This window comes from Primulina tabacum, chromosome 4 (assembly GCF_025594145.1).
Source record: "Primulina tabacum isolate GXHZ01 chromosome 4, ASM2559414v2, whole genome shotgun sequence".
Lineage (NCBI taxonomy): Eukaryota > Viridiplantae > Streptophyta > Magnoliopsida > Lamiales > Gesneriaceae > Primulina > Primulina tabacum.
In genome coordinates this window covers 37,306,345-37,334,095 of record NC_134553.1, presented here as the reverse complement: position 1 = coordinate 37,334,095, position 27,751 = coordinate 37,306,345, and the positions used below count along the sequence as shown (strand labels likewise).

Here is a 27,751-nt window from a genome sequence, read left to right as displayed (position 1 = left end):
GATGTCAACAAAGTATTCATTCATGGAGAGAGCATCTTGGCATGAAATTTAAGTCAATCTCGTTGATGACGATACTTTACAGTTTATAATGCAATGTGACAATATGCATGTTTTGCATCTGTACGTGGAAGCAAATTCAATTGAGCATAATGTTGGATTTGATGAGCCTGAATCCTACGTTCCACATGCATCCGATTCAATTTTTTATATCCAACCCAGTACGTCAACATATGGTGGTTTCCAGGAGCAAGAATCTTATGTTCCGCAGGTTACTGAAGGACTCGGTAATATGAGTTTCGATAATGTAAGTGGGCCTTGGGACCAATATATAAATGTCTCGTCAGAACAAAATAATGCTCCATATTGGCCGAATCCAACATTAGATTCAAGTGCTCGTTGTCCGGATCAGGCCAATAATGATGATATTTGGAGGACTGATTCCGAACCAGATATGTCATACAACGAGTTTGAAGAAGAAGAAGTGAATGTTGATGATGAAGTGAATACTTTTACAAATCTTGATGAGGGGACATCATCTCGACAACCACCACGTGACACATTACAGAGGCAGACCGTACCATTTCTGTCAAACATTTCTGAAATGCCATCAATTTTCAATAATTTTTTTGGGGAAGAGCTTCCTGATTCTGTCGATGTTCCTTGTGGAGTGCAATCAAGCTATTACAATTCGGATAGATGTGAAATATGCGTTAATATGTTATTAAAGATAAGAATGATCTTATTGCATCTGTCAAGGATTATTCAGTCAGAGTTGTCAGGCGTGAGTGCCGTGTCGTGGAGAGCACACACAGTTTGTGGAAGTTACGATTGTAAAAATAATTCTTCTACGGCCATTTGTCGATGGGGACTTCGCGCTTCTTTGAAGGCCAAGACTGGTTATTGGAAAATAACAAAATATTGCGGGCCTCACACATGTATATCTACCTAGGTTGGTATAGACCATAAGAATTTGAACAGTGATATGGTGGCACATACGCTATTGGGAGTTGTTCGTTGTTATCCTTCTACGAGATTAAGTATATCATCGAAAATGTGAAAGATAAATATGGATATCAAATCTCGTACATGAAGGCATGGCGAAGTTTGAAACGTGCTATGGAAATTGCTTACAGTACATGGGAGAGCTCCGTTCAATTATTTCCAAAATATATGTGTGCTCTTTCCAAATATAATCCGAGAACAGTTGTGGAGTGGAAGCATCTCAGAGCCAACAATGAAATGAGTAAGACATTGAACTATGTTTTCTGGGCGTTCAAGCCGTGTGTTGATGGGTTTCGACATTGTCGAAAAATAATTAGTGTTGATGGTACACACTTGTATACCAAATACAAGCACAAAATGTTGATCGGTGTCACTCTGGATGCGAACAATCAGGTTCTACCGCTAGCATTTGCTATTGTGGATGAAGAAACAACAGATTCTTGGAAATGGTTCTTGGAGAACCTAGGAAGACATGTTGTTCGTGGTGAAAGGCGTGTGTCTTATTTCTGATAGACATAAGGGAATCGTGCGTGCAACTGCGGATCTACCATATTTTCAACCTCCACACGGTATGCATTGTTTTTGTTTGAGACACGTGTGTTCAAACTTTAACACTAAATTCAACGACGTCCATCTGAAAGATTTATGCTGGGCGGCAGGCACACAAAATCAAATTTGTAAGTTTGAATCAATAATGGAGGCAATCAAGAATAAAAACATTTTGGCGCACCGCTATTTGGCTGGAATTGAGAAAGAAAAATGGAGTTTAGGCTCATGACGGTGGTTGGCGTCGTGGGGTGATGACAACCAATATGTCGGAGTGTTTAAGTAGTGTCTTGAAGGGTGCTCGTAGACTTCCTATATCTACAATAGTACACTTGACACTTCTGAGGTGCAGTAAATTATTTTATTGAACGTGTGACTACAGGTGGTCGTATGGTTCAAGAAAATCAGTTGTGGTCAGATTATGCATGTCGGAAGTATGAGAAGTGGGCGAGAAAATCTACCGAACATCATGTTGCCAAATCCGATGTCAAAGCATTACCCGATTAGGACGATGCATCTCCACGATGTCAAAGCATATAAGGGGACAAACACATCGCCATATTCTGTTGTCGTATGAATCAATAATCGTCTTCACATCTATGTCATTTTTCTTGTATACGCTCCAATTAAATTGAAAAAAAAATACCGTTGAATATTCATTTAATCAATCAAAACAAATAGTCTTCGTTAAATCACTATTACATATTAACATTATATAATACCTCATTATTATTCATACGATCTAGAGAATCTCTTATAATTCTTACAGTATGTGTTGGCGAATTTGTGTAACTAAATCCATATTTCCACCTACAATTATAAAAATAATAAATTACATATCAAGAAAATATACATGATATATGATATTACCACCATAAATTTTTAAATATTACCGTGCACCATATGGAGAAACTGGAATGAAACCATCCGAATCAACGGGAGGTACAACTAAAATTGTGTGTTAAATAATCACATCACATTAATGATACCTGCAGGATATATAAAGGTCCAGCCATTGTAGTCTTCTCTGTACGTGACGCGTTACACAGCTCACGGTATAGAAATGCTAAAACTGCACTACCCCAACTATAAGACTTCACGTTATCAACATCTCGTAGCAGTTGCAAAAATATTAGTCTACGCGAACCTCCTTGATAATCAGGGAACATTATTCCTCCAATAATCATTAACGCAACACAACGAGTAAATTTCACAACATCTACATCTGAAGTTTCATCATTAACAAGGTTAGATATACAATGATCGTGTAGTGCAGTCATAAACAGATGACCACCTTTCAAATATTTAGATGCTGGAAAAAATCCCAACATATCCAAACATATGTGTTGCTATTCCTCAACTTTATGTGATACATCTACTCCAGTTACTGCTTCACCATCAATTGTTAGACCCCAAATGATTGAAACATCTTGTAATGTCATTGTTGCTTCACCACATGTAAAATGAAACGTGTGTGTCTCGCGTCGCCAACGTTCAACAAGCACAGTAATCAAATGATTATCAAGAACTTGTGACCCACATTCTAAAACTCCAGTAAAAACCCATATAATTTAAATATGCTAGTACACGCCTGTGTAAGTAATTATCAGTATATAACTACCAAATCAAATTGTCTGACCTCTTTACTTTGACAATATCATCAACGGTTAACGATGACACTCTTGATGACATATGTGTCGCCTGTAAATAGAGGACACTGAGATCTTCTGGATTTTGATTATCTGTCATTCTTAAATATGCCGTAGATCTTCTCAACTTCGTCTAAAAAAAATTTTCTGCGAGGAATTGAGAAACCGAGAAATGGGAGAACGAGAGGGCAAAGATAAGAGGAGGAAAGAGGGGGAGAAGGAAAGAAGAAGGAATCGCACATAGATAAAGATTGAACGAATGGGAGAGTGCCGCGTGGGAGGTGGAGGACCGTCCGCGCTTCGCAAGCGCGGACAGTGCTCAACGTGAGCACCGTCCGCGCTTGGTAAGCGCGGATTGCCTTAGTTTTTCAAATTATTTTTTTCTTACATTATTTTTGAAAAAAGATTTTATAATTTACATTATTTTTTAAAAAAATCCAAATTATAACCATAGGTCCACGGGTGTGGTTCATGGCTCACAAGGGTATAATAAATAATAAAATTGTTATGTTTAAAATTTGGGATCAAAATATGGAGTTTTGGATTTATCCGGGATTTAATCGCCGCACGAAACGATAATTAAATAATTAATCGAAAAACCTAGTTTTAAGCTTTATAAAATTATGAAAAATTATATCTAAGCTCAAATAATTATTAAAAGTCTAAGTTTTAATTTGGGAATTTTATATTAAGGTTTGGTTTAATACGAGATTAAAACGCATTAATACGTTACATTTAAGATTAATTTAAAAGTCCTTGATTTAAGCTAAATAAAAATACGAGAAAATTCATGTAAGCTTAAATAATTAATTGGGACATGTTAGAGTCAATGAAATTAAGAAAATGTCAAAATGTGAACTTTTACGTCTAGGGGTAAAACAGTTATTTCACACACAAAAATTAGTAAATGTCATGACAGTGCTCTGAATGCTGTTTTATATGCTAATATGATTATTTTCAATGATGATGTTTATGAATTTTTTATATGTTAAAATATGTATTTTAATTGTTTATGGATTTAATATGTTAAAAATATTTATTTTAAAAATGTTTATGGATCGTTGTATGTTCAAACTTATTTTAAAACGTTTATGGGTCTTTATACGTTAAAATTTCAATTTTAAATGTTTTCTAAATTTTTATGATTTTAATATGTTTATTTTTAATGTTTATGTATTTTTAATATGTTAAAATTTTATTTTAAATATTTATGATTTAATATGTTAAAACGTTTATTTTAAATGTTTATGGATTTTTATGATTTAACATTGACATTTAAAAGATATGTTGCATGCTTGGTTTAAAAGAAAAACGATATTATATTCATGTTTTTATTAAGTGATGAGAATACGAAATGTTAAAGGACGTGAAGGGATTGTGACTAATACGATGATATGTTGGAGATATCGTGAGAATTATGGTCCCAGTGGGAGCCCGACGATCGTGTTTCTATGGATACGAATACGAATACGTTAATATGTTAATATGTTGGCCAAGGCCCAGTTGACCGATGAGAGTGTTGCTGGTGTCCCGCTGCCCAGTACTGTGGTTTTATAGATGATTCATCGCCCAATACGAATACGAATACGAGTCACAATCACGATCTGAATTCAACAAACACAAACATGAATATGAATATGAATATGATTATATGAATATGTTGATATGAATATGTATACGAATATGAACATGTTTATGTTTATATGAAAATATTTATGTTTAAAGTTTATGCATCATTATGAAAATGTTATGCTTAAAGTTTATGCATCTTCATGAAAACGATATTTTAAGTACAAGTATTTTCACTGTTGTGTGTGATCTGTATATGTAGTACTTGTTATCAAGATTATGGTGTGTTGAGTCTTTAGACTCAGTAGGTGTGATTGATGCAGGTTATTATGATAATAATGTTGATGGAGGTCTTGATGGTTGATCTGACTGGACTGAAGGTGCACATAACCCGTGGACCGACGCTAGTTTTCCGCACTAGTTTATGATTTATGATTTTAAGTGATGTTAAGGATATTTTTATGACGATTTATTTACGAGTGATTTTTGAGAGGTTTTAGTATGTGCTATACTTTTCAAATGTTATTTTTAGGTTTAGTAAAACGTTGAATAATTTTATGCTAAACTATTTCCTTTGGTTTTCAAATTATAGTTGGTTGATTTATTTTAAAATGATGTCAAAAATATTTTATGGTACGGTCGAATGCTAAGTGAGGTTGAAAAAAAAATTTCTAGCACGTTTTAAGCAAAACGAATAGCAGACGTTTCAACAAAAATGTGTGTGTGAGTGTGTGTGGCGTGTAAGAGTGTGTGTGTGTATAGAGATTAGGGAGATAATTACGGGATAATTAGATTAATTAAAAATACTAATAACTAATTAACATCCCTAAATTAAAAAAAAATACACATGCTAAAATTTCAAGATTTAAAAAAAATTTCTTAACTAACCAAATTAGTATTTTAGAAAAACTTAAAATCTTAAACTCACCTAATGAATTAAATTAAGTTTTTAAAAGGCTTAAAATTTTATAAATCATTTAAAATATCAATTTCCTAGACTTGAAATAAAATACTATATTTCATAAATCGTCTAAAACACCATCGGTCTCTTTTCTCGATCACACATCGAATTCGCCTGAAACATAAAACTCATGAAAAAAATTTAACGTGCATCAAATAAACATGTAATAATTTAAAATAATGCAAATCATAAATCATGCATCGTTAAAAGAATTTTAAAATTAAATAAGTAATTTAAAAAATTTAATAAATGCATGGGTTTACGTGTACTGATTTCGGGCTCTACACAAATACTTGGACTAAGACTAACAAGAATATTAAATTAAAGTACAAAAAGCCTCACAGTGATAAATTGAAAATAGCAAAAATATCCTTGAATTAGAAACAAAACTTAGCCTAAAGGTGTGGAGAGGAGATGAGAAATTCTTCCATCTTCTTCTTGTTCTTTACGTTAGTTATGATGGTGGGAGAAATTTTCTTCTCCTGCGCATCCTTTATTCTTCACGTTTGGTAAGTTGGGTCAAGAATAGAAAAGCCCATCAATCCAAAGCCTAATCCCTAAAAATCATACCAAAGATATGATAGAGTTTTTTTGGAATAAAACTCTATCTTATTGTTAAGAAAATATTATTCCCAAGAATTTTGGTGTATGACTAAAACAGGTCAGCTTGAAATCAGCTACGGTTCGTATATGAGATATGCATCAGTTCAACCGCTCTGTTCATCCACTGGTATATCTTCCTGACCGGCTAAAGCTCCAAGAAGTCTCAACCGCTTACTTCAGACCGTTAGCAGATTCAGCTTAGACTTTAATGATTCTCAGAACCGGATCATTAAAGAAGACCATTTATTGCTCGAAGACATTCTCTGACCGGCTTAATACATTCAAAATATTATATCGTCTTGAAGTCAACATATACTTTCATTAGTTTCAAAAATGATATGCATTTATATCTTTATCCCAGAAAGGGTAGACCAAGTATAGACTTCCAGCTCTGATTAAAGAAGACAGTTACCATAAAAGGAACTCTTCAGGAAAAGCGCTTCAGAACTATGCCGAGTAAAAAGAACACTAAATGCGTCTATGAAATATCATTAAATGCTCATCAAGTCGACAGCAACACATCTGTTCAGTGGAGCAGGTTAACATTGATGCATCCTTTCCGATCGTTAAGAAGATAGTCTATATATCACCAAAGGAGGGTGCTAGCAAAGACACTTGATCGATCAGCTGAAAAATCTTGTTGGTAGCATACACAAAAAGATCTCAGAGTGCTACCACAATATTACACACTTCATCGCTCTCTCAAGCACGCTTAAAACAGCATTACACTCGATCGTCTAAGGATCAATTTCGTGCTACTCAAAACAAATCGTGTATTCACAATAGTAACCTTTTGGTTATTAGATCAAGTCTTGTTGTCTGGTGAACTGAGTGTTCTAAATATCCAGAAGTGGAAAGTGATCACTAAGATTTCCAATACAGGCAGTGTGATAAGTCCTGGTTGGAGTGGGCTGTTGCAAATACATTGTAAAGCCAAAGTCTTTCAGTGGAATCCTTCCTGGAAAAGGAAGAAGGGGTAACGTAGGAGTATTCAATCTCCGAACATCCATAAAAATCCTATGTTATTTACTTCTTTCAAGCTCTTACTTTTCCAACCGCAATTTGCTAAAAGTGTTTGAACTGTCTATTGGGAATTGTGAACCGTTTTTCGCAGTCATCAGTGGTTCACGTTTTCAACCGTTTGAAAAGAATTTTCAACCAGCCTAAAAAACGATTGAAAACTAATTTTAGAAAAGAAAATTTAAAAGAGTTCATTCACCCCTCCTCTAAACTCTTTTTCGATCCCTAACAAGTTGTATTAGAGCATGGTTTTCTCAAACACTGACATCTTTTCAATCACTTATGACTTCTCAATAAAATTCCAATGTTCTCTACAGAAGATTATGACGATTGAAAAATTTGCATGTAGGCACATTTAGCAGCCCAAGATGACGACATGTGGTATGTCATCACTGACGGGCCAATGAGAATTCTGAAGGTGAATACAGCTGCAACAATAACTGAAGGTGCTCCTCAGATGGTTGAAAAGCACAGATCTGAATGGACATCTGAGGATAAAAAGAATGCAAATTTGGATAACGTTGCGAAAGATATTCCCTATAAAACTCTGGACAAGAATATGTTCGCCAAAATCAAGACCTGCACTACTGCGAAGGAAATATGGGAAAAACTTACTCAACTATGCGAAGGCAATGATCAGACTAAGGAAAACAAGTTGACTGTGGCTATCCAGAAGTTTGACAATGCAAAGATGAAGCCAGGAGAAACTCTTGCAGAATTTGACGAATGGTTCAGCAGTATCATCATCGAACTCACCTCACTCGGGAAAGAATATTCCAACAGAAAAATTTCTTTAAAGGTTATGCAAGCTCTTCCCAGAGAATGGGACGTAAAGACCATAGCAATGCGAGAATATAAGGATCTGAACAAGCTGGAACTTCACGACCTATTCGCCAATCTTAAAGCTTATGAGTTTGAGCTTGGTATACGAACTGAAGAAGACCCATCCACATCGCAACAAACAAAGGCACTGCCAGCTACCATAGTGACTCTTCCGGTCGAAGAGTCCTCAAGTAAGAAATCGGTCGAGCAATTAAGCAATGAAGCCATTTCTTTATTCGTTAAAAAATTCAGTAAATTCATGCGTAAGAATCAATCACAGATGAATAAACCTCACTTCAACAAGGACCATAATGATGATGGTCAAGCTTGTTTTAACTGTGGAAAGAAAGGACATTTTATTGTAGAATGCAACAGGCCAAGAAAAGATAAAAAAAAAATCAAGTGACAGAAGACGAGTTAAAAACAACAAAATATTCATCAAAAAGAAGAGTCAACGAGTCCTAGTTGTAGAAGAAGACAAAGACAAATGGGCTGAATCAGAATCTGAAAAATCTATTTCTGAAGAATCTTCAAGTGAAAGCGAAGATGAGAAAGTAGAGTGTCTCATGGCCAAAGAAGATCAAGAATCTACTGATGAAATGGTATTTGACTTTAACTCTGATGAATTCACACGAAAAGATCTTGTCACCGCACTTCATGACATGGTAGATGAGTTTAAAAGGCTATCACAGCAGTTCAATGAAGCCAAAACAGAAAAACAAAACTTGGAAAATAAGTTAACTCTCTCTAGCTGTTCACAACAAAAAGAGGTTAACGGTTTGAGAGTAAAGTTAAGTCTGCTGATGGCTGAGAATGATGATCTGCGAAGATTGTTCCATGCTACTTTGAAAGAAAACAAATGATTGATAAATACAGTCAACACTTGGAACAAGTCCTCTGTTTCTCTGAATAAGATGCAGGAAATGCAGAAGCCAGCCGGAGACAGAACCGGGCTAGGCTATAGCATTAATGAATGCAGTACTTCTGGAGCATCAACTCAACCGCTACTAGAAAAAGACAGTTTAAAACAAATTAAATTTGTCGGATCTAGTACGGTATATGAACATGATAAGACTGAAGATCAAGGAACTTGGAATGTAAATCTTGAAAATAACAGAAGGCGATGTGGTTTAGGATACATCGAAATTGAGAATGCTAAAACCAACAGATCATGGCTCAGACGCAGGCCTAATACAACCAATCACAACGGTTCAGGTTGGGCAAGCAGAAAGTCAGGGTCAACCGGAATTCATCAAAAACTAGACCGAACCATTACCACAATAACCGACATGTTCAAAAGAGATACCGGTTGAGTGACAACAACAGATGGTCAAAACAACATACTGAAAAGAAAAAGACACTGTATACACCACCTGATTATGCACATAACAGCTATCTCCTTAGGACACATCATGAAAAATCCTTTAGGATAATTCAAGTGTGGATTCCTAAGGGTCTAATAAGCTCAGGACCCAAATAGGGAAGGGTACCAATTTCTCTTTTCAATAATGTTAGGTTTCAAAGAAAAAGAACTTGGAGGAATCAATCTGGTTCTTGGATAGTGGCTGTTCTAGACACATGACTGGAAGCAAGATCTCCTGTCAGAAGTAATCAACTACAAAGGTCCAACAATCATCTTCGGTGACAATTCTAAAGGTAAAGCTGTTGGTAAAGGTAAGATTATCCACGGCAAAATTATTATTAGAGATGTACTTCTTGTAGAAAATCTATATAATAACCTGATAAGCATAAGCCAACTATGTGACAGTGGTTACACCGTGGAATTTCAAAAACTCATATGTACTGTCAAAACCGCTGCAGGTAATATCATGTTAATTGGTCATAGAGAGCAAAATACATACAAAGTTAAATGGAATGATGACTGTCTTAGCGCACCTACCTGTTTTGTCGCCTTAAATGGAAATAAAAATTGGCTTTGGCATAAACGACTCAATCATCTTAATTTCAAATCTATTACCACTATCAGCAAACTTAAATTAGTATCTGGATTGCCTAACATTGATTTTGCCAAAGATAGAATTCGCAATGCTTGTCAGTTAGGTAAACAAGTCTGGTCAACATTCAAGAGCAAAGGAAGAAACTCATCAGCAAGATGCCTGGAACTTCTTCATATGGACTTGTTCAGACCAATACCCGTAACAAGCTTAGGGGGAAAGAAATACACTCTCGTAGTAATTGATGATTTCTCCAGATTTACATGAGTAACATTTCTAAACTCCAAAGACCAAACCGCTGATCAACTAATCAAGCTGCTCAAAAGACTTCAAAACGAGAAAAGTGAAGCAGTTGACAGAATCAGGAGTGACAGAGGAAATGAATTTCTAAACCGATTCCTGTCATCCTATCTTGAAGATCATGGCATAAAACTTGAATTATCAGCAGCAAGATCACCTCAACAAAACGGAGTAGCTGAAAGAAGAAACCGCACATTGAAGGAAGCAGTTAGAACCATGCTAGCTGAATCTGGTATCTCACAAAGGTTCTGGGCTGAAGCCATCAACACAGCCTGTTATACTCAAAACCGATCCATGATAAAAAAAAAATCATGAGAAAACTCCATATGAAATTTGGACCGGCAAGCAGCCAGAAGTTGGATACTTTCGCATCTTTGGTTGTAAGTGTTTCATTCACATTAATGGCAAAACACATCTCACCGCTTTTGATGTTAAAGCTAATAATGACACCTTTTTAGGATATTCAGCAGTGAGCAAAGCATACAGAGTTTATAACCAAAGAACTCTCACTGTTGAAGAATCTATACACATTGTATTTGATGAATCATCTATATGTCGTGAAAACAGTAGTAACAGTATACATGATTTAATAAATAATCTTGATGCAACTAACCTTGAACCAAGCAGTGATGATGAGGTAGATCTGAGAAAAATAAGGGGAATCACATCAAAAGAAAATCCAGCCACTCAAGAACAAACTCAACAGGTAAACGAACCAGAGGACATCCAACAAACGCAGATGGAAGTAGCACTGGAGCAAGAAGAAGGAATTATTCAACCTACCAAGCTAAATCCATTTGGACAATGTCTCCAGTGGAAAAAGGATCATCCACTTGAGCTGGTCATCGGTAACCCTACTGCTCCTCTTAGAACTAGAAATCAAATGATAAATGAAGTTGTGCATGCTGCATTTGTTTCTCAGATAGAACCTAAGAAAATTGATGATGCATTACTTGACTCAAATTGGATAGAGGCCATGCAAGAAGAACCTAATAAGTTTGAAAGAACTAAAGTTTGGCATCTAGTCCCTCGGCCTAATAACACCCATGTGATTGGAACTAGATGGGTATTCAGAAACAAAATGGATGAAAACGGTTTGATTATAAGAAACAAGGCTAGACTTGTAGCTCAGGGCTATAGACAAGAAGAAGATATAGACTTTGATGAATCCTTTGCCCCTGTCGCCAGGTTAAAAGCTTATAAGAAAATTTCTGACATTTGCAGCATTTAAGGATTTCAAAGTATATCAAATGGATGTTAAATCTACATTTTTTAATGGATTATTGAATGAGGAAGTTCATGTAGAACAACCACCTGGTTTTATTAATCACACTTTTTCTGATTATGTTTACAAACTGGACAAAGCTCTGTATGGACTGATGCAGGCACCAAGATCATGGTATGACACATTAACCAAATTCTTGCTTGAACATGATTTCTCAATTGGAACGGTTGATAAAACATTGTTTACATTCTCAAAAAATGATCATTCATTGTTTGTACAAATATATGTGGACGCTATTATTTTTGGATCAACTAACCCTAAGCTATGTGAGAGATTCTCTAAGATAATGCAGGAGCAATTTGAGATGAGCATGATGGGCGAATTAAATTACTTTTTAGGACTGCAAGTCAAGCAGTTCGAAAATGGAATATTTATCAATCAAGCCACATACACTCGAGATATGCTAAAGAAATTCGGCATGGAAAATTGCTCTCAAGCTTCCACCCAATAAGCTCATCAATTAAACTGGATAAAGATGAAGGAGGAGTCTCTGTGGACACAAAAATATACAGAGAGTTAATAGGTTCTTTGCTATACTTGACTGCCAGCCGACCGGACATTATGTTTGCGGTTTGTTTATGCGCACGATTTCAAGCTAAACCTATGCAATCTCATTTATCGCCTCTAAACGTATCTTTAAATATCTTAAAGGAACCACTAATGTGGGTCTCTGGTATCCCAAAGATTCAAGTCTTAATCTTGTAGGATATTTAGATGCAGATTATGCGGGGTGCAAAGTCGACAGAAAGAGTACAAGCGGTTCATGTCAATTTTTAGGCGAACGGTTGATTTCATGGCTTAGTAAGAAACAAACGTCAATTGCTACATCAACCGCTGAAGCAGAATATCTTGCGGCTGGAAGTTGTTGTGCTCAGATGCTTTGGATACAACAACAATTAACAAATTATGGCATCCAAGCTACTGAATCACCCATTTTCTGCGATAACACCAGCGCAATAGCAATCACATACAACACAGTTATGCACTCTTGGACAAAACATATTGATATCAGACATCACTTCATCCGAGAACACGTCATGAAGAAAGTTGAATATGTTCATACGGATCAACAAACTGCGGATATTTTCACAAAACCATTACCAGAGGCTAAGTTTTCTCATTTTCGCAATATGCTTGGATTAATTGATTTATCTTGATGTATTTAGTTCTTGTGTTTGTTTAGTTTGTATTGCAGGAAATAAACAGAAATATAAAGAGCCAGTCGGTAATACAAAATAGAAATATTTTATTGAACAAACAGTCGGTATTGTACATCCCTAACTTCATCTTCTACCACCCTCAACCAGTTACGCAACCAAGCGGTCAGCTTACCGGTGGAGGTACGTAAAAAGTCATCTGAGGAAGAAATCTTCCTCAGAGTCCTCTGCTCTTTTAAGAGCATGAGGAGGTAAACGCCATCATCAGAGAAGACGTATGATGCATCAGCTACATAAAGAAGTTGCTGATACTTCATCAGAAGTGCCATCTCCTTAGAGGTTGCACCTAGTCCTCTCTCAAGAGAGGACTGAAGCTCCTGGACCTTTGTCCAGACCGCCAGCGTCTTCTCAAAAATGCTATCTTCAAAAGCAGCCTTGCGGGAAGCTATCATCGATTCCATAAATTCTTTCACAAGATCTGGCTCACTTGAACTGCCTGTTTTCGCCATCTTGATATATGTTGTTTAACTAATCCCTCTACCTGTATTTATAGATGAAATATCATATGAAGGGTCCCTCTCTCTCATATCGACAGCCACTAGGATTTCAAGAGGCTTTCTGTCTAAGCCATCGACGGTTTACCATTCTAGATTAGTTCTTAATCCACATGTTTAGGGGGAAAAATGGTTAAGTCATTAATTAAATAGACTTCTCAACCGTTTCTTCCTAACTACATTACTCGTACGGTTCATTTTACTTGGGCACGATACTTCCACGTCATTTCGTAAAAATTACTCAAACCTTTCGACTGCCTCTGACTTACGTGACAGTTTTTACTTTTGAACTTTCAAATTAATTATTTTACTGCCGCCCAAATTTTTCAAAACTTACAAATTTCTCTCCACTAACAATCCTCCACGTGGACTGACTGGTGATTATCTGAACCGCACATACATATTCTACACTTGCACCCTCATTAAGTCTTACCTTGCTATTCTCTCCTCGATCGCGTTTAAGCTTAATTTGCAAGTGCTGAAATTCAAACCCTCTCGGTAAATCAAGGAAATGGCTGCCTCCATTGCTCAGAACACAGTCGCTGTTAACATCGCGTCGATATTTGCCATGCCCAACAAATCGATGCAAGCCATGTTTCGCACAATAGAACATTATGGGCTTCGCTCCTTTCTAGGCTGCAGCTACAAATACTCAGACACACTAACGCAGGAATTTTTTGAGTCCGCCCACATGAAGAACGGAGAAATTATTTGTACGGTTCAAAACAAAAACCTCCAATTCACCAGAAGATGTTTGCTGAATTGTTCAGGTTACCCACAAATGGAGTTACTGATTTCTCAACACTGCCAGATGGAAATATCGACATTTGGCGAAGTAATTTCTCAAACACGGACTCTCCAATCTCTCATCCAACATGTCAGAAACGTGATTTAAAGATTGAATTCAGACCATTGGCTGATATTGTGGCAAAAGGACTGCTTGCCAAGGCTGGTGCATACGATAAAATAACCTAGGAGAAATTTCTTGTTATGGCCACCATTTCCTCCGAACTACATATAAATTGGTCTGATGTGTTATTTAACATCTTGGTAGCCATGATCAATAAAGAAAACCAATCACAAGGGTCTGCGTTTCCAATCTGCCACATGCTGATCAACGTCGGGGTTCAACCGGTTGATATGATAAAAGTTGGAAAAACTAAGCTCTTCAACTAGGTATCGGTTGAAAAATTTATCCAAAAGAATCGACCGGCTGAGGAGATGGTCTCCATCAAGACTAAAACCGGGGAAGAGTTTGTAAAACAAAAGAAATCATCCAAAACCGTTTCAACCGCCAAGGAAACCAAGAGGAAGCTGGTTCTAAAAACAAGCTCCGATGATGAGTCCAAAGATGACGTTCCAGTTGCTCAAGTTTTTAAGAAAAAGAGAACTGCACAACCAACAAAGATGAGATTGGTCAAACATCTTTCTACACCACTCGTTCCTGCCCCAATCCCTGCAATCTCAGTCACTAAGTTGAAAGGGATTCAAATTACAGAACCAGAGATTGAGTCCTCTTACTCTGGACTTCCCGTTATTCTCTCCTCAGATAAAGGCAAACAGGTGATGATTGAAAATCCACCTCAAAACAATGCAGTTCATACGACCATAGTACTCGCAAGCGAGCGTGTAAATGAGGCTATCCAGAAAAAGATAAAGATGTTTGACAGATGGGTTAAATATCGAACTGCTGTAACTTTTGATTCGCTACTTCAAACCGGAAAAATAAAAGCAGCTGCTAAGCTGGAGCGGTCCATTTTGGAATGGAAAGAAACGGCTGATATTCAAACCGCTCTTCAACGAAGAGACTTTCTGGAACTTCAAATGAAAGAAAGCACTCTCCGAATCATCATACGGTTGAAAAAAAATAATTTTGACCCTTTTTGTCCTACAGCCAAGGATGATTCGGCAGTCATCTCTCAACTTGAGATGGACGCGTTGTCACTGACTATGAGAGTCGCTCAAATGCGACAGGATCTTAATCTCCCAGCTGTTACAGATCAAACAAAGTTAGACTCTCTGATGGACATTCATGAAGATCTGAGCTCAGAACAGTGTCAAGCCATCCCTGCTATAAAGGATTCCTCATCTATTTCTCCCGGTACAATCACTAAACCTTCTTCACCAGTACTTACCATGACAGCTCAACCGGGTGATGAAGAAACCACTATGCCTCTTTCTAAAACAAAAATCACGCCTGAAGACCTTCCAAGTGCTGAAAAACAGAGTCATCAGATTACCACCGACATTCCATCTGAGTCTCGAACAATCTCTGCCATGGATCAGTCTACCCAACTGCCTCCACTTGATCCTTCAGCTGCTAAAACTGTTTCTGTTGATGAGGCAGATAAGTTTTTATCCGACTTTGATAAAGCTGTCACTTTTCAAGATCAAACATTCTCTTCACCAGGTTCTCCCACCAAGGATGATCCAACAGCTTTTTCAGAACAAACGTTGATTTCTCCCAAGGAAGTGCATACAACCCAGCTGACCAATCCCTTGATGATTGCAAAATCTCCTCCACCAACTTCTCCGCCAGCACAATAAGAGGAACCGGATGTCACTGAATCTAAACCGTCTGCTTCTACTGAAAACATTGATCAACTTATTCAGAGCATTACGGATGAACTCCTTGATCCTGAACCATCAAAAGCTGCTGGTAAGATTTCCTCCACTCCACTGGTTTCTTTCCAAAACAGGTTACTATATGAAGAAGGTGAACCTGAACAACAAGAGGATCTAGAAGAAAGTTGCCAACAGCAGATTCCGACAAGGTTGATCACCATGAATCAATTCATTTTGGCTCTCAATCGAAAACAATTTGATCTCAAGGAAGACTTTCGATCAGTCAAGACTACTTTCCGTAATGATCTTTCCACCATGGAAACAAGTTTTTCTCTCTTGCAAACAAAACATAATTCTGCTCATGCATGAATTAAAAGAACAGGGAGACAAAGCGAAAAGCAGTGGAACAAAGTAAAAGGTCCAAAGAAACTTTTGTTGCAAATTTTCTTATTACACCTGGTTACTCTGTTCTTTGTAATTTCATTATCTTAATGAAATACAATATTTTTTCACCTCTATATATCTTCGTCAATATTACTATGTTTCTTAGCCCTACAGCTAGGTTTTGTCATCACGAAAAAGGGAAAATTGTTAAGAAAATATTATTCCCAAGAATTTTGGTGTATGAAAAAAACAGGTCAGCTTGAAACCAGATACGGTTCGTATATGAGATGTGCATCAGTTCAACCGCTCTGTTCATCCACTGGTATATCTTCCTGACCGGCTAAAGCTCCAAGAAGTCTCAACCGCTTATTTCAGACCGTTAGCAGATTCAGCTTGGACTTTAATGATTCTCCGAACCGGATCATTAAAGAAAACTATTTATTGCTCGAAGAAATTCTCTGACCGGCTTAATACATTCAAAATATCACATCGTCTTGAAGTATATGTTCCAAAAATTATATGCATTTATATCTTTATCCCAGAAAGGGTAGACCAAATATAGACTTCCAGCTCTGATTAAAGAAGACAGTTACCATAAAAGGAACTCTTCAGGAAAAGCGCTTCAGAACTATGCCGAGCAAAAGGAACATTAAATGCGTCTATGAAAGATCATTAAATGCTCATCAAGTCGAAAGCAACACATCTGTTCAGTGGAGCAGGTTAACGTTGATGCATCCTTTCCGACCGTTAAGAAGATCGTCTATATATCATCAGAGGAGGGTGCTAGCAAAGACACTTGATCGATCAACTGAAAAATCTTGTTGCTAGCATACACAAAAAGATCTCAGAGTGCTACCACAATCTTACACACTTCATCGCTCTCTCAAGCATGCTTAAAACAGCATTACACTCGATCGTCTAAGGATCAATTTCGTGTTACTCAAAACAAATTGTTTATTCACAATAGTAACCTTTTGGTTATTAGATCAAGTCTTGGTGTCTGGTGAACTGAGTGTTCTAAATATCCAGAAGTGTAAAGTGATCACTAAGAGTTCCAATACATGCAATGTGATAAGTCCTGGTTGGAGTGGGCTGTTGCAAATACGTTGTAAAGCCAAAGTCTTTTAGTGGAATCCTTCCTGGAAAAGGAAGAAGGGGTGACGTAGGAGTATTCAATCTCCGAACATCCATAAAAATCATGTGTTATTTACTTCTTGCAAGCTCTTACTTTTCCAACCGCAATTTGTTAAGTTTGCTAAAAGTGTTCGAACTGTCTATTGGGAATTGTGAACCGTTTTTTGCACTCATCAGTGGTTCACGTTTCCATCCGTTTGAGAAAGAATTTTCAACCGCCTAAAAAATGATTGAAAACTAATTTTAGAAAAGAAAATTTAAAAGAGTTCATTCACCCCCCCTCTAAACTCTTTTCCGATCCCAACACTTATCTTTATTTCTCCCAATAAGAAAAATATTTTTCCAATTATTTTCCACAAATCAAATATCATAATTAGGAGTCTAATATCTGATATTATCTTTGCCATTTTTGGACTTTAGATTTAGTTTTACCGGCAGTTGAAGAATAGTCACAAGACGTGATCACGCCTTTTGGAAAGACCACTTCTGAACTTTTTCTGCTTTAAGTCTTCCATAAAAATCATATCGGCAACTTTAATTGTGATATAAAATCACATTTTTAGCCTAGATTTATCCCAAGAGAAAAAAATTTTATCGTACAATAAAATCACACAAAAAATTGTCAATTAAGCACGTTGGAAGTAGTAACAATGTGTTAGAGTAGATGCCCTGCAATCCAACTGTTGGCTAGGGATTTTATTGACTCAGTTGTAATGAAAAATTTTTATTTTAATATAATTCATTATTTCATGGTTTGTTAATTCTTTATCTGTATACCCATGTGAACAACATAGATAAAGACTTTTATTATAATTTAATACAAATGAATCGTAATTCGATGTTGAAACTCGTTTGTAAACACTGTATGATCTAAATTCGTTCCTAATCGATTCAGCCGCCTAAAACATGGATAAAGGTCGCTTGAGCTCGAGACTAGCATCTGTGATGTTGTGTACTACGTTTCTTGGTAAGGGCATAGAGATGTCCAAACATGCAGATGGGTAGTCATATGATGATTATACCGAACAACCATCCCTCGGACTTTCCAAGTGGTTATCATTCATCGAGAGGATAAGTCCTTGGTTATGATTGTACATCATTAGTCCTTACGACCCGGGACAACACTGAGGCTCTATATCCTACGGTTGTGTTTTGACTCGTTTACCGGCTCCAGGAGAGTCCTCAGGTGGCGAGGTTGGGTACATTTGCGACACATATAGGAGCCAATACATTGTAGTTGGGGATTCATCGCTCACCTGCGGGTGTGAATATCCTATGTGATCTAATGAAATAATAGTGCGTGAAATCAACGGTCAGAGTATGAGATATACATTGGAGAAAGAGTTCTCCAATGGTACATGTGATGCCACTATTTATATGTATCATATAGTTATCGATTTATTATGCAACCCTCGATGAACCAATGGTTGCAGATTCGCTCGGAATATATGAGATGAAGGGACCGTACTATACACTTATCATAATCGACTGGTTCTTGCAGGCACTATCCGTGATACCTAGGGAATTATGGACGATGCAACTAGACGCTCTTACCATGATTCGATGGGTTTAATCAAAAATATGATTTCTGACATTCTCATGATCAATTGTTGATACATAGGATAGGGCAAATAAGGGTAAGCCCGAATAAAGGATTATGTCCTTAATCACAAGGAGTTGTGAACCCACGACTAGCTGTATCCATGAACCATTGAGGGTCACACAAGCACTGGATTGTTTGTTCCCGTTGAGAGAATAAATTCAATGAGTTGAATTTAAATTATGATGTAGTAAATTCAAGGAGTTGAATTTATGATAATTAAATTTTGAGAAAATAAATTCAAAGAGTTGAATTTATGAGATAGTAAATTCAAGAAGTTGAATTTATGAAATTTGGAGAGAATAAATTCAATGAGTTGAATTTATAAAATTTGAGGATTTAATTTATTAAACTCAAAAGTTGAGTTTATTAAATATTAAATTTTGGAGGTGATAAATTCAAGGAGTTGAATTTTTTAATTTAAATATTAAATTCAAATGTTGAATTTATAAGGGATTTAAATTAAATGTAATGGGTTTATGTATAATGGGCTTGTAAGAGTACAAGACAAACATACATATTATTAATGTTCTTAATTGGACTTTAAAAGATTAATTAATTCATTAAACTAGTTGGACTAGAATAATTAATTGATTAAGCTCATTAAGTATTTAATTTAATTAATAGGGGCCCTAAGCTTATATATATGTGTGTATTAGGCTTAGGGTTAAATACAATTCATTCACAAATTTGAAAAACCCTAGACTCCACCACCTTGATTCTTATTTAGTAACATGCATCCGAGAGTTTCATGATTTGGCATGAAAATATTTGTAGAATCTTTAATTGATTTAATTATCTAATTAATTAAGTAAATTGAAGATTAGACATAATTATAACGATTTGATCCTATTTTACGTGAAGAGCATCCTAAATTTTTTAAAGAGAAATTTATGAACTTTCGGCTCTTCCAATATCAATGGGTGCTTCTCTCGAAAATTAATTTCTTTTTCAAGAAAAATTTGGCCTATATTATTGAGTCGAATTTTTCTTCGTATTCGATCTCTACGTAAAAATATCTTCTAAATTTCTAGTGAAAATTATAAGAGGAACAAATCATCTAGTCGTGGACCTGATTAGAAGAATAAAGAAAGAAGTTCTTGAAGAAAGTTCGTATGGATCTCATCAAGAGCTATATCCGCTAAACCCTGAATAGTTGGAGCCGTGTGATTAATTCACCAAAGGTATAAATTATTTCGCCCTATGAATGTTTAATCTTAAAACCATACGAGCACCCAAACATAAATATATTTTGATTGTCAAAATAAAATAAAATTTTAAAACTTCGCTGTGTTTTGGGCTCGAGAAAACCGAGATCCAACAGTGATATCAGAGCTAGGCTTCTAAATCATATGGTTTTAAATCATATTGAATAATTTATTTCTAATCACACAAGAAAATTTTTGCACCATAAAAAATATATTTTTTCAGAAATAAAAAAAAAAAGAGGCTGCCCGAAACTGTTCCGGGCAGTGCCTTGTGCACGCCTTCGCGCACAGTGCCGCGCACGCTGTGCGGAGCGTCCGCACAGTGCCCGCGGCGTGCGGAATGTCCGCACGCTGCGTGCCCTATGCGCCAGACTGCTCGCAGCCTGCCTGATACGAATGGGCAGTGCGGGCGGCTGCCTGGGAGTGTCTCGGGAATCATTCTGGATAATGGGCTTGAAATGTTTGCGCCTAGGGTGCGATTTTCTGATTTTTCAAAAGTTTGAATTAAATTGATATTTTATGAAAATGAGTTCAATTTATTTTTTTGAAAATTAATTTTTGGAAAAATTAATAATTTTCTTGTAAAATAAATAATTAGAATATGATTTTAATTATTTATGGTAAAAACGATTTTTACAAGAAATCAATTATTATTTATTTAATTGGAAGTTAAATAACACTAGTAGAAAAATCGGATTTTACTTTGGCAGGCATTACTTCGGCAATAATAAAGTACGAAGTAATACATTACCAATAACTTCAGTAATAACACAAGCGAAGTAAAATAATATATTTTACTTTGGATGTTTAAAAACACGGGCTTCACTGTATTTTTTTATTATATTTTACTTCGGCATATCATGTTAATGCAGTAAAAAATAAGAAAAATAAGTTCATACTGAAGTAAATAGATGAACCGATAAGTTTAATTAAATATTTAATATCGATTATATCATATATCCTTCAGAGACAAGCTCATTCGATCGATCCACATTTTCCTTCAAAATTAACCCTAACACCACCGCCGTTCCACTCACCGCCGTTCGCTTCGAACCACCAACACCACCGCTGTTCCACTCAACGAGAGTGAAGCAAAACACCACCACCACCACCACCACCATTCAAAGCACTGAGACGGAAGAAGCGACTGAGATACACAACCGCCGTCCCCTGCGTCTTTGTTTCTTCTCCATTTTGATTGGAACGATATTGCTTTACCTGTGTTAGTCCGTCACCAGTTTCCCGAGGTATGGTATTGATTGGAACGATAATTGGTTAATTTCTTGTTGTCTCCTTGGTTGTCCATCTCTGGGTTCCTAATTTTCGGAATTGTCTAAAATATTTGTTGTCCCCTTCTTGTTAGGCATTGTTAATTTTCAGTTTTTCTAACTTATATGCACTGTGTGTTGAGGACTGGACATGACGGTGTTTGTTAGTCATTGTCTCCGTCGAATTTTTTTGTTTTTCTAACTTATATGCATCTGTGTGTTGAGGCTTTTCCAATCGTGCTATGAAGAGATATCCATTTTTCTGTACTAATTTTCTTGATTAAACTGTCTACTTACCAATGTTGCTTTATTTTCATCAATAGGTAGTCTTCTTTCGTTTTTTTTTTTTTTTGCGTTCAACAAATTAAATTGAAAATGACATTATTAAATGTAATATTTTCAGGTTTAGATCAAATTTATTGTTATATATTTCTGGTATTTTTCTGTATTGAAATGGATAAATCTTGGACTCACTCGGATAGAAGGTCAAAACAGTACGAGGAGGGTGTGGAACTGTTTATCAGAGGTTGTTTAGAGAATCCCCATATTGAACCCAATTTAATTCATTGTCCTTGTTGCAAATATAAAAATCTTAAAAAAAGACCAGCTAAGTCCATTCGAGAGCATCTTTATTTCCATGGTTTTAGTCAAAATTATGTGAATTGGATTTGGCACGGTGAGTCTGCTGAAAGTGACAAAGTAAATTGGAGAAAGAACAAGGAGCCAATTGGTAACTATCACGGACACTTTGAAACCACTAATATGTGTGAGGCAGCATATGGTAACTATATAGAAAATCCAGAAGCGTTTATGAAATTTTTGGAGGAAGTAGAGAAACCTTTGTATAATGGATGTAAGCATTACACAAAGTTGAGTGCAATTGTGAAACTATAAAACACCAAAGCAAAGCATGGGATAAGTGACGCTCTATTTTCCGATCTACTAATGGATTTTGGGGATATGCTACCAGATAATCACAACCTGCCAACCAAAATGTATGATGTAAAAAAGACATTGAGTTGTTTGGCGTTGAGTCATGAAAAGATTCATGCTTGCTCCAATGATTGCATTCTTTATAGGAAGCAATATAAAGACTGCGTAAACTGCCCTAAATGTGGCTTGTCACGGTGGAAGCTAACCAAGAAGAACGTTGAGAAGAAAGGTGATTCCTGCAAAGGTGTTGTGGTATTTCCCTCCCATACCAAGATTTAAGCGCATGTTTAAATCTCTACATACCTCCAAAAATTTAACATGGCATGCAGAAACCACAGGAGTTCCCGGTCAGTTACGTCATCCAGCTGATTCACCATCTTGGAAGTTGGTGAATCATATGTGGCCCGAATTTGAAAGTGAACCAAGAAATCTTTGCCTGACACTTGCAGCTGATGGCATTAATCCTTATAGCAACCTTAGTAGTCGGTACAGTTGCTGGCCAATTATGTTGGTCACCTATAATCTGCCTCCAAACATGTGTATGAAGAGAAAATTCATCATGCTAACTATGCTCATTTCAGGGCCTAAACAGCCAGAAAATGATATAGATGTCTATCTTGATGTGTTAGTTGAAGATTTGCAACGATTGTGGGATGGAGTTGATGGTGTCTATGATGCTTATCGAAGACAATTTTTCACTCTTAAAGCAGTCTTATTATGGACCATCAATGACTTTCCAGCCTATGGTAACCTTAGTGGATGTACTACACATGGTTTATGCATGCCCAGTATGCAAAGAAGATACTTGTGCAAAGCATTTGGAAAATGGGAAGAAAATGTCATTTGTTGGTCATAGACGATTCCTACCACGGTTTCATCCATATCGGAGGCAAATGAAAGCGTTCGATGGTATGGAAGAACATGGAGAATCATCTACACCATTATCTGGGGTTGCTTTGTTTGACAAGCTTTCTGACATAAGGTGTGTTTTCGGAAAGAAGATTAGTGTGAAAGGTAAAAAGAGAAAGAATGCAAATGACAATAATTTGGAAGATAGTAAAGAAGAAAAAGATTTTGGATCAACAGATTTCAAAAAATGTTGGAAGAAGAAATCAATTTTTTTCAATCTTCCTTATTGGAAACACCTGCATGTTAGGCATTGTCTCGATGTGATGCACATAGAAAAAAATGTCTTCGAATCTCTCATTAATACTTTGATGAATGTTAAAGGAAAAACCAAGGACAATGTGGCAGCTAGGTTGGACATGGTTCAAATGGGAGTTAGGCCTGAATTGGCACCTAAATTTGGTGAAAAAAGAACATATCTTCCTCCTGTTGCATGCTCATTCACAAAAAAAGAAAAGTTACAAGATTTTCAGTCGATAATGGATATAAAAGTCCCAGAAGGTTTCTCATCGAACCTGAAAAAGCTTGTGTCCTTGTCTGAGTTGAAATTGATTGGCTTGAAATCTCATGATTATCATGTTCTAATGCAGCATTTCCTGCCAATACTCATACGTGATGCGTTACCAAAACATGTTAGATATGCCATCATAAGATTATGCTTCTTCTTTAAAGATATTTGTTGCAAGGTGATAGATGTAGCCAAGTTAGATAAGCTGCAATCTGACTTGGTTGTTACACTCTGCTTATTGGAGCAGTATTTCCCCCCTTCTTTCTTCGATGTCATGCTTCACTTAACAGTTCATCTTGTTCGAGAAGTTCGATTATGTGGACCAGTGTACTTCCGATGGATGTACCCGTTCGAAAGATCCATGAATGTGCTTAAGAGTTATGTAGGCAGTCGAAAACATCCTGAAGGTTGCATTGTTCAGAGATATTCAGCCGAAGAAGCAATTGAGTTTTGTTCGAAATACCTAAATGACCTTGATCCTATTGGGGTCCCTCAATCAAATCGCGATCCCAAATCAAACATTGCTGGCTTCTTAGCATGCAAAACACCAATTATAGTGCCATGAGTTGACCTTCAACAAGCACATTTGACTGTGCTGGAAAATACAGAAGAAGTATCTCCCTACATTATGTAAGTGTATTGCATTATTCTATAATTCTGCACCTATGTGATTGTCAATATTTAATATCCAACACAAATTGCTATATAAATATTTCCACAATGAACATAAATATTTCATGAAGTCAATGTTTCCGAAAAAAGAGAAAAATGAAAGGTGGATACAAGATGCTCACAATAAGAAGTTCATTGACTGGTTTCATGCAAAGGTTAGGTGGATAAATCTGCTTTATGCATTTTGCGGTGAACAGTTTGGAGCTAGTATTTTAATCACCATATTCTAATTGTATAAATGTCAGGTGGATGCTGAAATAGATAGCTGCAATGGTGGAGCGACATCAACATTGACATGGCTGGCTCATGGTCCACGTGGGCAAGTCATTAAGTATAATAGTTACGTGATAATTGGAAATTTATACCAAACAAAGGCACGGGATGATGAGAGAGTTTGCCAAAACAGTGGGGTTTCTCTAGTTGCTAGCACCATGCTTGTCTGTAGTGCCAAAGATAAGAATCCCTTGATGACTGATGTGACTTTCTATGGAGTGATTGAAGAAATATAGGAGTTGGACTATCATCAATTTCAAGTTCTTCTTTTCAAGTGTGCGTGGGTTGCAAATGACAAAGGAGTAATCAACAATGATGAATGTGGATTCACCTTGGTCAATATGAAAAAAATAGGGCACAAGAATGACTCATTTGTCCTTGCAAGTCAAGTCAATCAAGTCTTTTATGTTGATGACCCATTACAAAAAGGGTGGTCAATTGTACTCCCTGTGCCAAATCGATGTTACGAGGGAGATGATGATGGTTGGACTAGTATTCCTGATTCTCGACCAATTGATGATGTTGATACTCATTGTATTCTGGCTCATGAAAGTTACTTTAGATCAGAAACTGAGGGTGGCTGGGAAACGAACAAGAAAAAATGATGTCTTTCACTTTTATGTCATGTTTTTTGTTATGCTATAAACATAACCTCATTGCTATTATTTATGTCATGTTTATTATTTATGTCAGGTTTCTACAAGTCATGTTTATTATTTATGTTATTATTGTTTCTGTTATTATTTATGTCATGTTTATACATGTCTTATTAGAATTATTGTTTATGTTATTTTAATGGTTAATGTTATTGTGTAGGTTTTAACATTGGTTTCATTCATGTAAATATGTAGAAAACTCAATGGGTCGTAAAAAAAAGGAAACAAATGCTACAGTTGAGATGATACAAGGAGTACATGATGATAAGCTAAATGAAGTTACTAATGCAGAGCACCCTATACTTACTGATGGAGAAGAACATCCTGTAGATGTGCAGAGGAACAATCGAGGCCCTACGTTGATGGGTAAACTAATTGCTACTGCCAGATGGGGGAAAAAAGCAAAGATTGATTATGATGACATGGGGCGGCCAGCATACAATGCAAATGGAAGGGCTTTACAATCATACATTGGTTCTATTGCTAGAGCCATGGTGCCAATCAGTATAAAGTCATGGCCTGAAGTTCCAGAAAACATAAAACAAAAAATGTGGGAAGAGATTTCGGTAAGTACAAGCTTCAATTTGAATTTACAGTCATACTTGCACCTCTAACTAATCTGTTTTTGTTGCAGAATGTCTTTGAACTAGCGCCAGAAAGTGAGTATGCTGTGATGAATTCAGCATCTCAGAAGTGGCGAGATTTCAAAAACAAATTGACTAGTAGATTTGTTTGGCCGAACAAAGATAATCCTGAAAAGTTGATTTCTCCACCAAGTCAGTATCAACTCCCACTAGCGGATTGGAAAGCATTTGTGGATGCGAGACTGGATCCATCATGGGATGTACTTTAATAATTGATATGTTTCATCACGAATTTATTAAATTCAATACTTAACTGAGGCCAACATAATGATGCAGGTTACTCATGAAAAACATAAACAACGGACCATGCATTGTAAATATCACCACAGAATGTCTCGCAAGGGTTACATCGGCTTGGAGGCTGAACTGGTAAGAAACAAAGCAATATATTTGTAATTTTTAGCATGTTCTTCATGTTATTAAACATATGAGTTTCGAAATTGTAGTGGAACAAAAAATTGGTTGCTGAAGATGAGGAAGTTGATAGATCTGTGCTTTGGCGTAAAGCTCAAGAAGACAAATCTGGCAACATAATATGTTCGGAGACATTAGAAGTAGCTGAAAAAATTTTAAATGTTTAGTTTTATTCAATCGCCATATTGCCTAGATAAATAACACTGTAGTTTGTGAATTGATTTGTCATGTCTCCAATTGTAGGATGAATTGTTGGAAAAGAAAGGCAAAGGAGAGTTCAAATCTTCTGGAATGAATGACGTGTTAACCGCTGCCTTAGGAAGCCAAGAACACTATGGAAGGGTTCGAGGTGTGGGAGGTTTTGTAAAACCACAAGTATACTTTAAAACTCCAAGAAAGAAGAGAGAAACAATCTCAAAAGCTGTGATTGAATATGTAAAAGCACAATCGGAGGAGACTAAAAGTTTGAAAGCTGAATTGGAGATGCTGAGGTCTCAACTTGCTGCTGTGATTCCATTAATCAATGATCGATCTTCTGAGACTGTAGCATCAAACAAGTTCTCAGGAGTGAAAGACTCAAAATTGTCAGATGATGTGGAAGAATTTTATGATTGCGGCACTTTAAATACGAAGGTTGTATGTCTCTGAATTTTGATGTCAATTAAATTCTATTCACCTCCATATAAAAATATATCATGTCTTTTTGTTCTTGAAAGGGGAAAAAATGTCACCTGGCTGTAAAAGAACGCGAAAACGTGGTGGCTTATGGCACAATAATATCAGAAGGAGGTCCAAATGTTATGATTCACCATGTTCCACTTGGGGAAGAGAACTTCAAGGTATCTATTGATGTTGTCTTAGATAAAAAAGCACAGCTTCCGATCCCAATTAAGTTTGGACCAACAATCATCAATGATGCTGTTGGAGTCATTGCTGGTTGGCCTAAAGAGTTGGTTATTTTTCCAACGACAAAGGTACTTTAGGTTTTCATTTGACTTTGTGTTTGCAACTATCAGATATGTTGCTCGAACAATGTTTTATTTTAAAATACTTGTATGAATAATATTTTAAATTGTAGAAGAAGGGGAAACCTCAATCATTTGCGCTTGCGGATGTTCCTGGTCAGCGCGAAAATTTCAAAGAAATTGAGAAAACATTACCCA

The 27,751-nt window shown here is 36.4% G+C and overlaps 3 protein-coding genes across 3 annotated transcripts; all 3 read left to right on the top strand.

The window, feature by feature from the left end:
- The first annotated feature begins 1,086 nt into the window (after positions 1-1,086).
- LOC142541971 (uncharacterized) lies at positions 1,087-2,055 on the top strand. The gene is made up of 2 exons (XM_075648416.1): positions 1,087-1,495; positions 1,931-2,055. Exons 1-2 carry the CDS (start codon positions 1,087-1,089, stop codon positions 2,053-2,055), a joined length of 534 nt encoding a protein of 177 aa, XP_075504531.1.
- Positions 2,056-22,035: 19,980 nt separating this feature from the next.
- On the top strand, positions 22,036-25,479 carry LOC142541970 (uncharacterized). The gene is made up of 7 exons (XM_075648415.1): positions 22,036-22,435; positions 22,553-22,744; positions 22,845-23,261; positions 23,305-24,416; positions 24,673-24,756; positions 24,847-25,038; positions 25,150-25,479. The coding sequence occupies exons 1-7, from the start codon at positions 22,036-22,038 to the stop codon at positions 25,477-25,479; spliced, it is 2,727 nt and encodes a 908-aa protein (XP_075504530.1).
- A 288-nt stretch (positions 25,480-25,767) lies between these two features.
- Positions 25,768-27,182, top strand: LOC142541628 (uncharacterized). Its single transcript, XM_075648116.1, has 4 exons — positions 25,768-26,096; positions 26,165-26,374; positions 26,451-26,543; positions 26,621-27,182. The coding sequence occupies exons 1-4, from the start codon at positions 25,773-25,775 to the stop codon at positions 26,753-26,755; spliced, it is 762 nt and encodes a 253-aa protein (XP_075504231.1). The 5' UTR covers positions 25,768-25,772; the 3' UTR covers positions 26,756-27,182.
- Positions 27,183-27,751: the final 569 nt, after the last annotated feature.

Coding starts and splice junctions, on each gene's coding strand:
- LOC142541971 (XM_075648416.1), top strand. CDS start 1,087: ATGAAGGCATGGCGAAGTTTGAAACGTGCTATGGAAATTGCTTACAGT. Junction 1,496..1,930: donor TGTTGTTCGTGGTGAAAGGC/GTGTGTCTTATT, acceptor GTGTGACTACAG/GTGGTCGTATGGTTCAAGAA.
- LOC142541970 (XM_075648415.1), top strand. CDS start 22,036: ATGGATAAATCTTGGACTCACTCGGATAGAAGGTCAAAACAGTACGAG. Junction 24,417..24,672: donor ATGACCTTGATCCTATTGGG/GTCCCTCAATCA, acceptor TATTTCATGAAG/TCAATGTTTCCGAAAAAAGA. Junction 24,757..24,846: donor TTGACTGGTTTCATGCAAAG/GTTAGGTGGATA, acceptor TATAAATGTCAG/GTGGATGCTGAAATAGATAG.
- LOC142541628 (XM_075648116.1), top strand. CDS start 25,773: ATGATACAAGGAGTACATGATGATAAGCTAAATGAAGTTACTAATGCA. Junction 26,375..26,450: donor GACTGGATCCATCATGGGAT/GTACTTTAATAA, acceptor ATAATGATGCAG/GTTACTCATGAAAAACATAA. Junction 26,544..26,620: donor TCGGCTTGGAGGCTGAACTG/GTAAGAAACAAA, acceptor TCGAAATTGTAG/TGGAACAAAAAATTGGTTGC.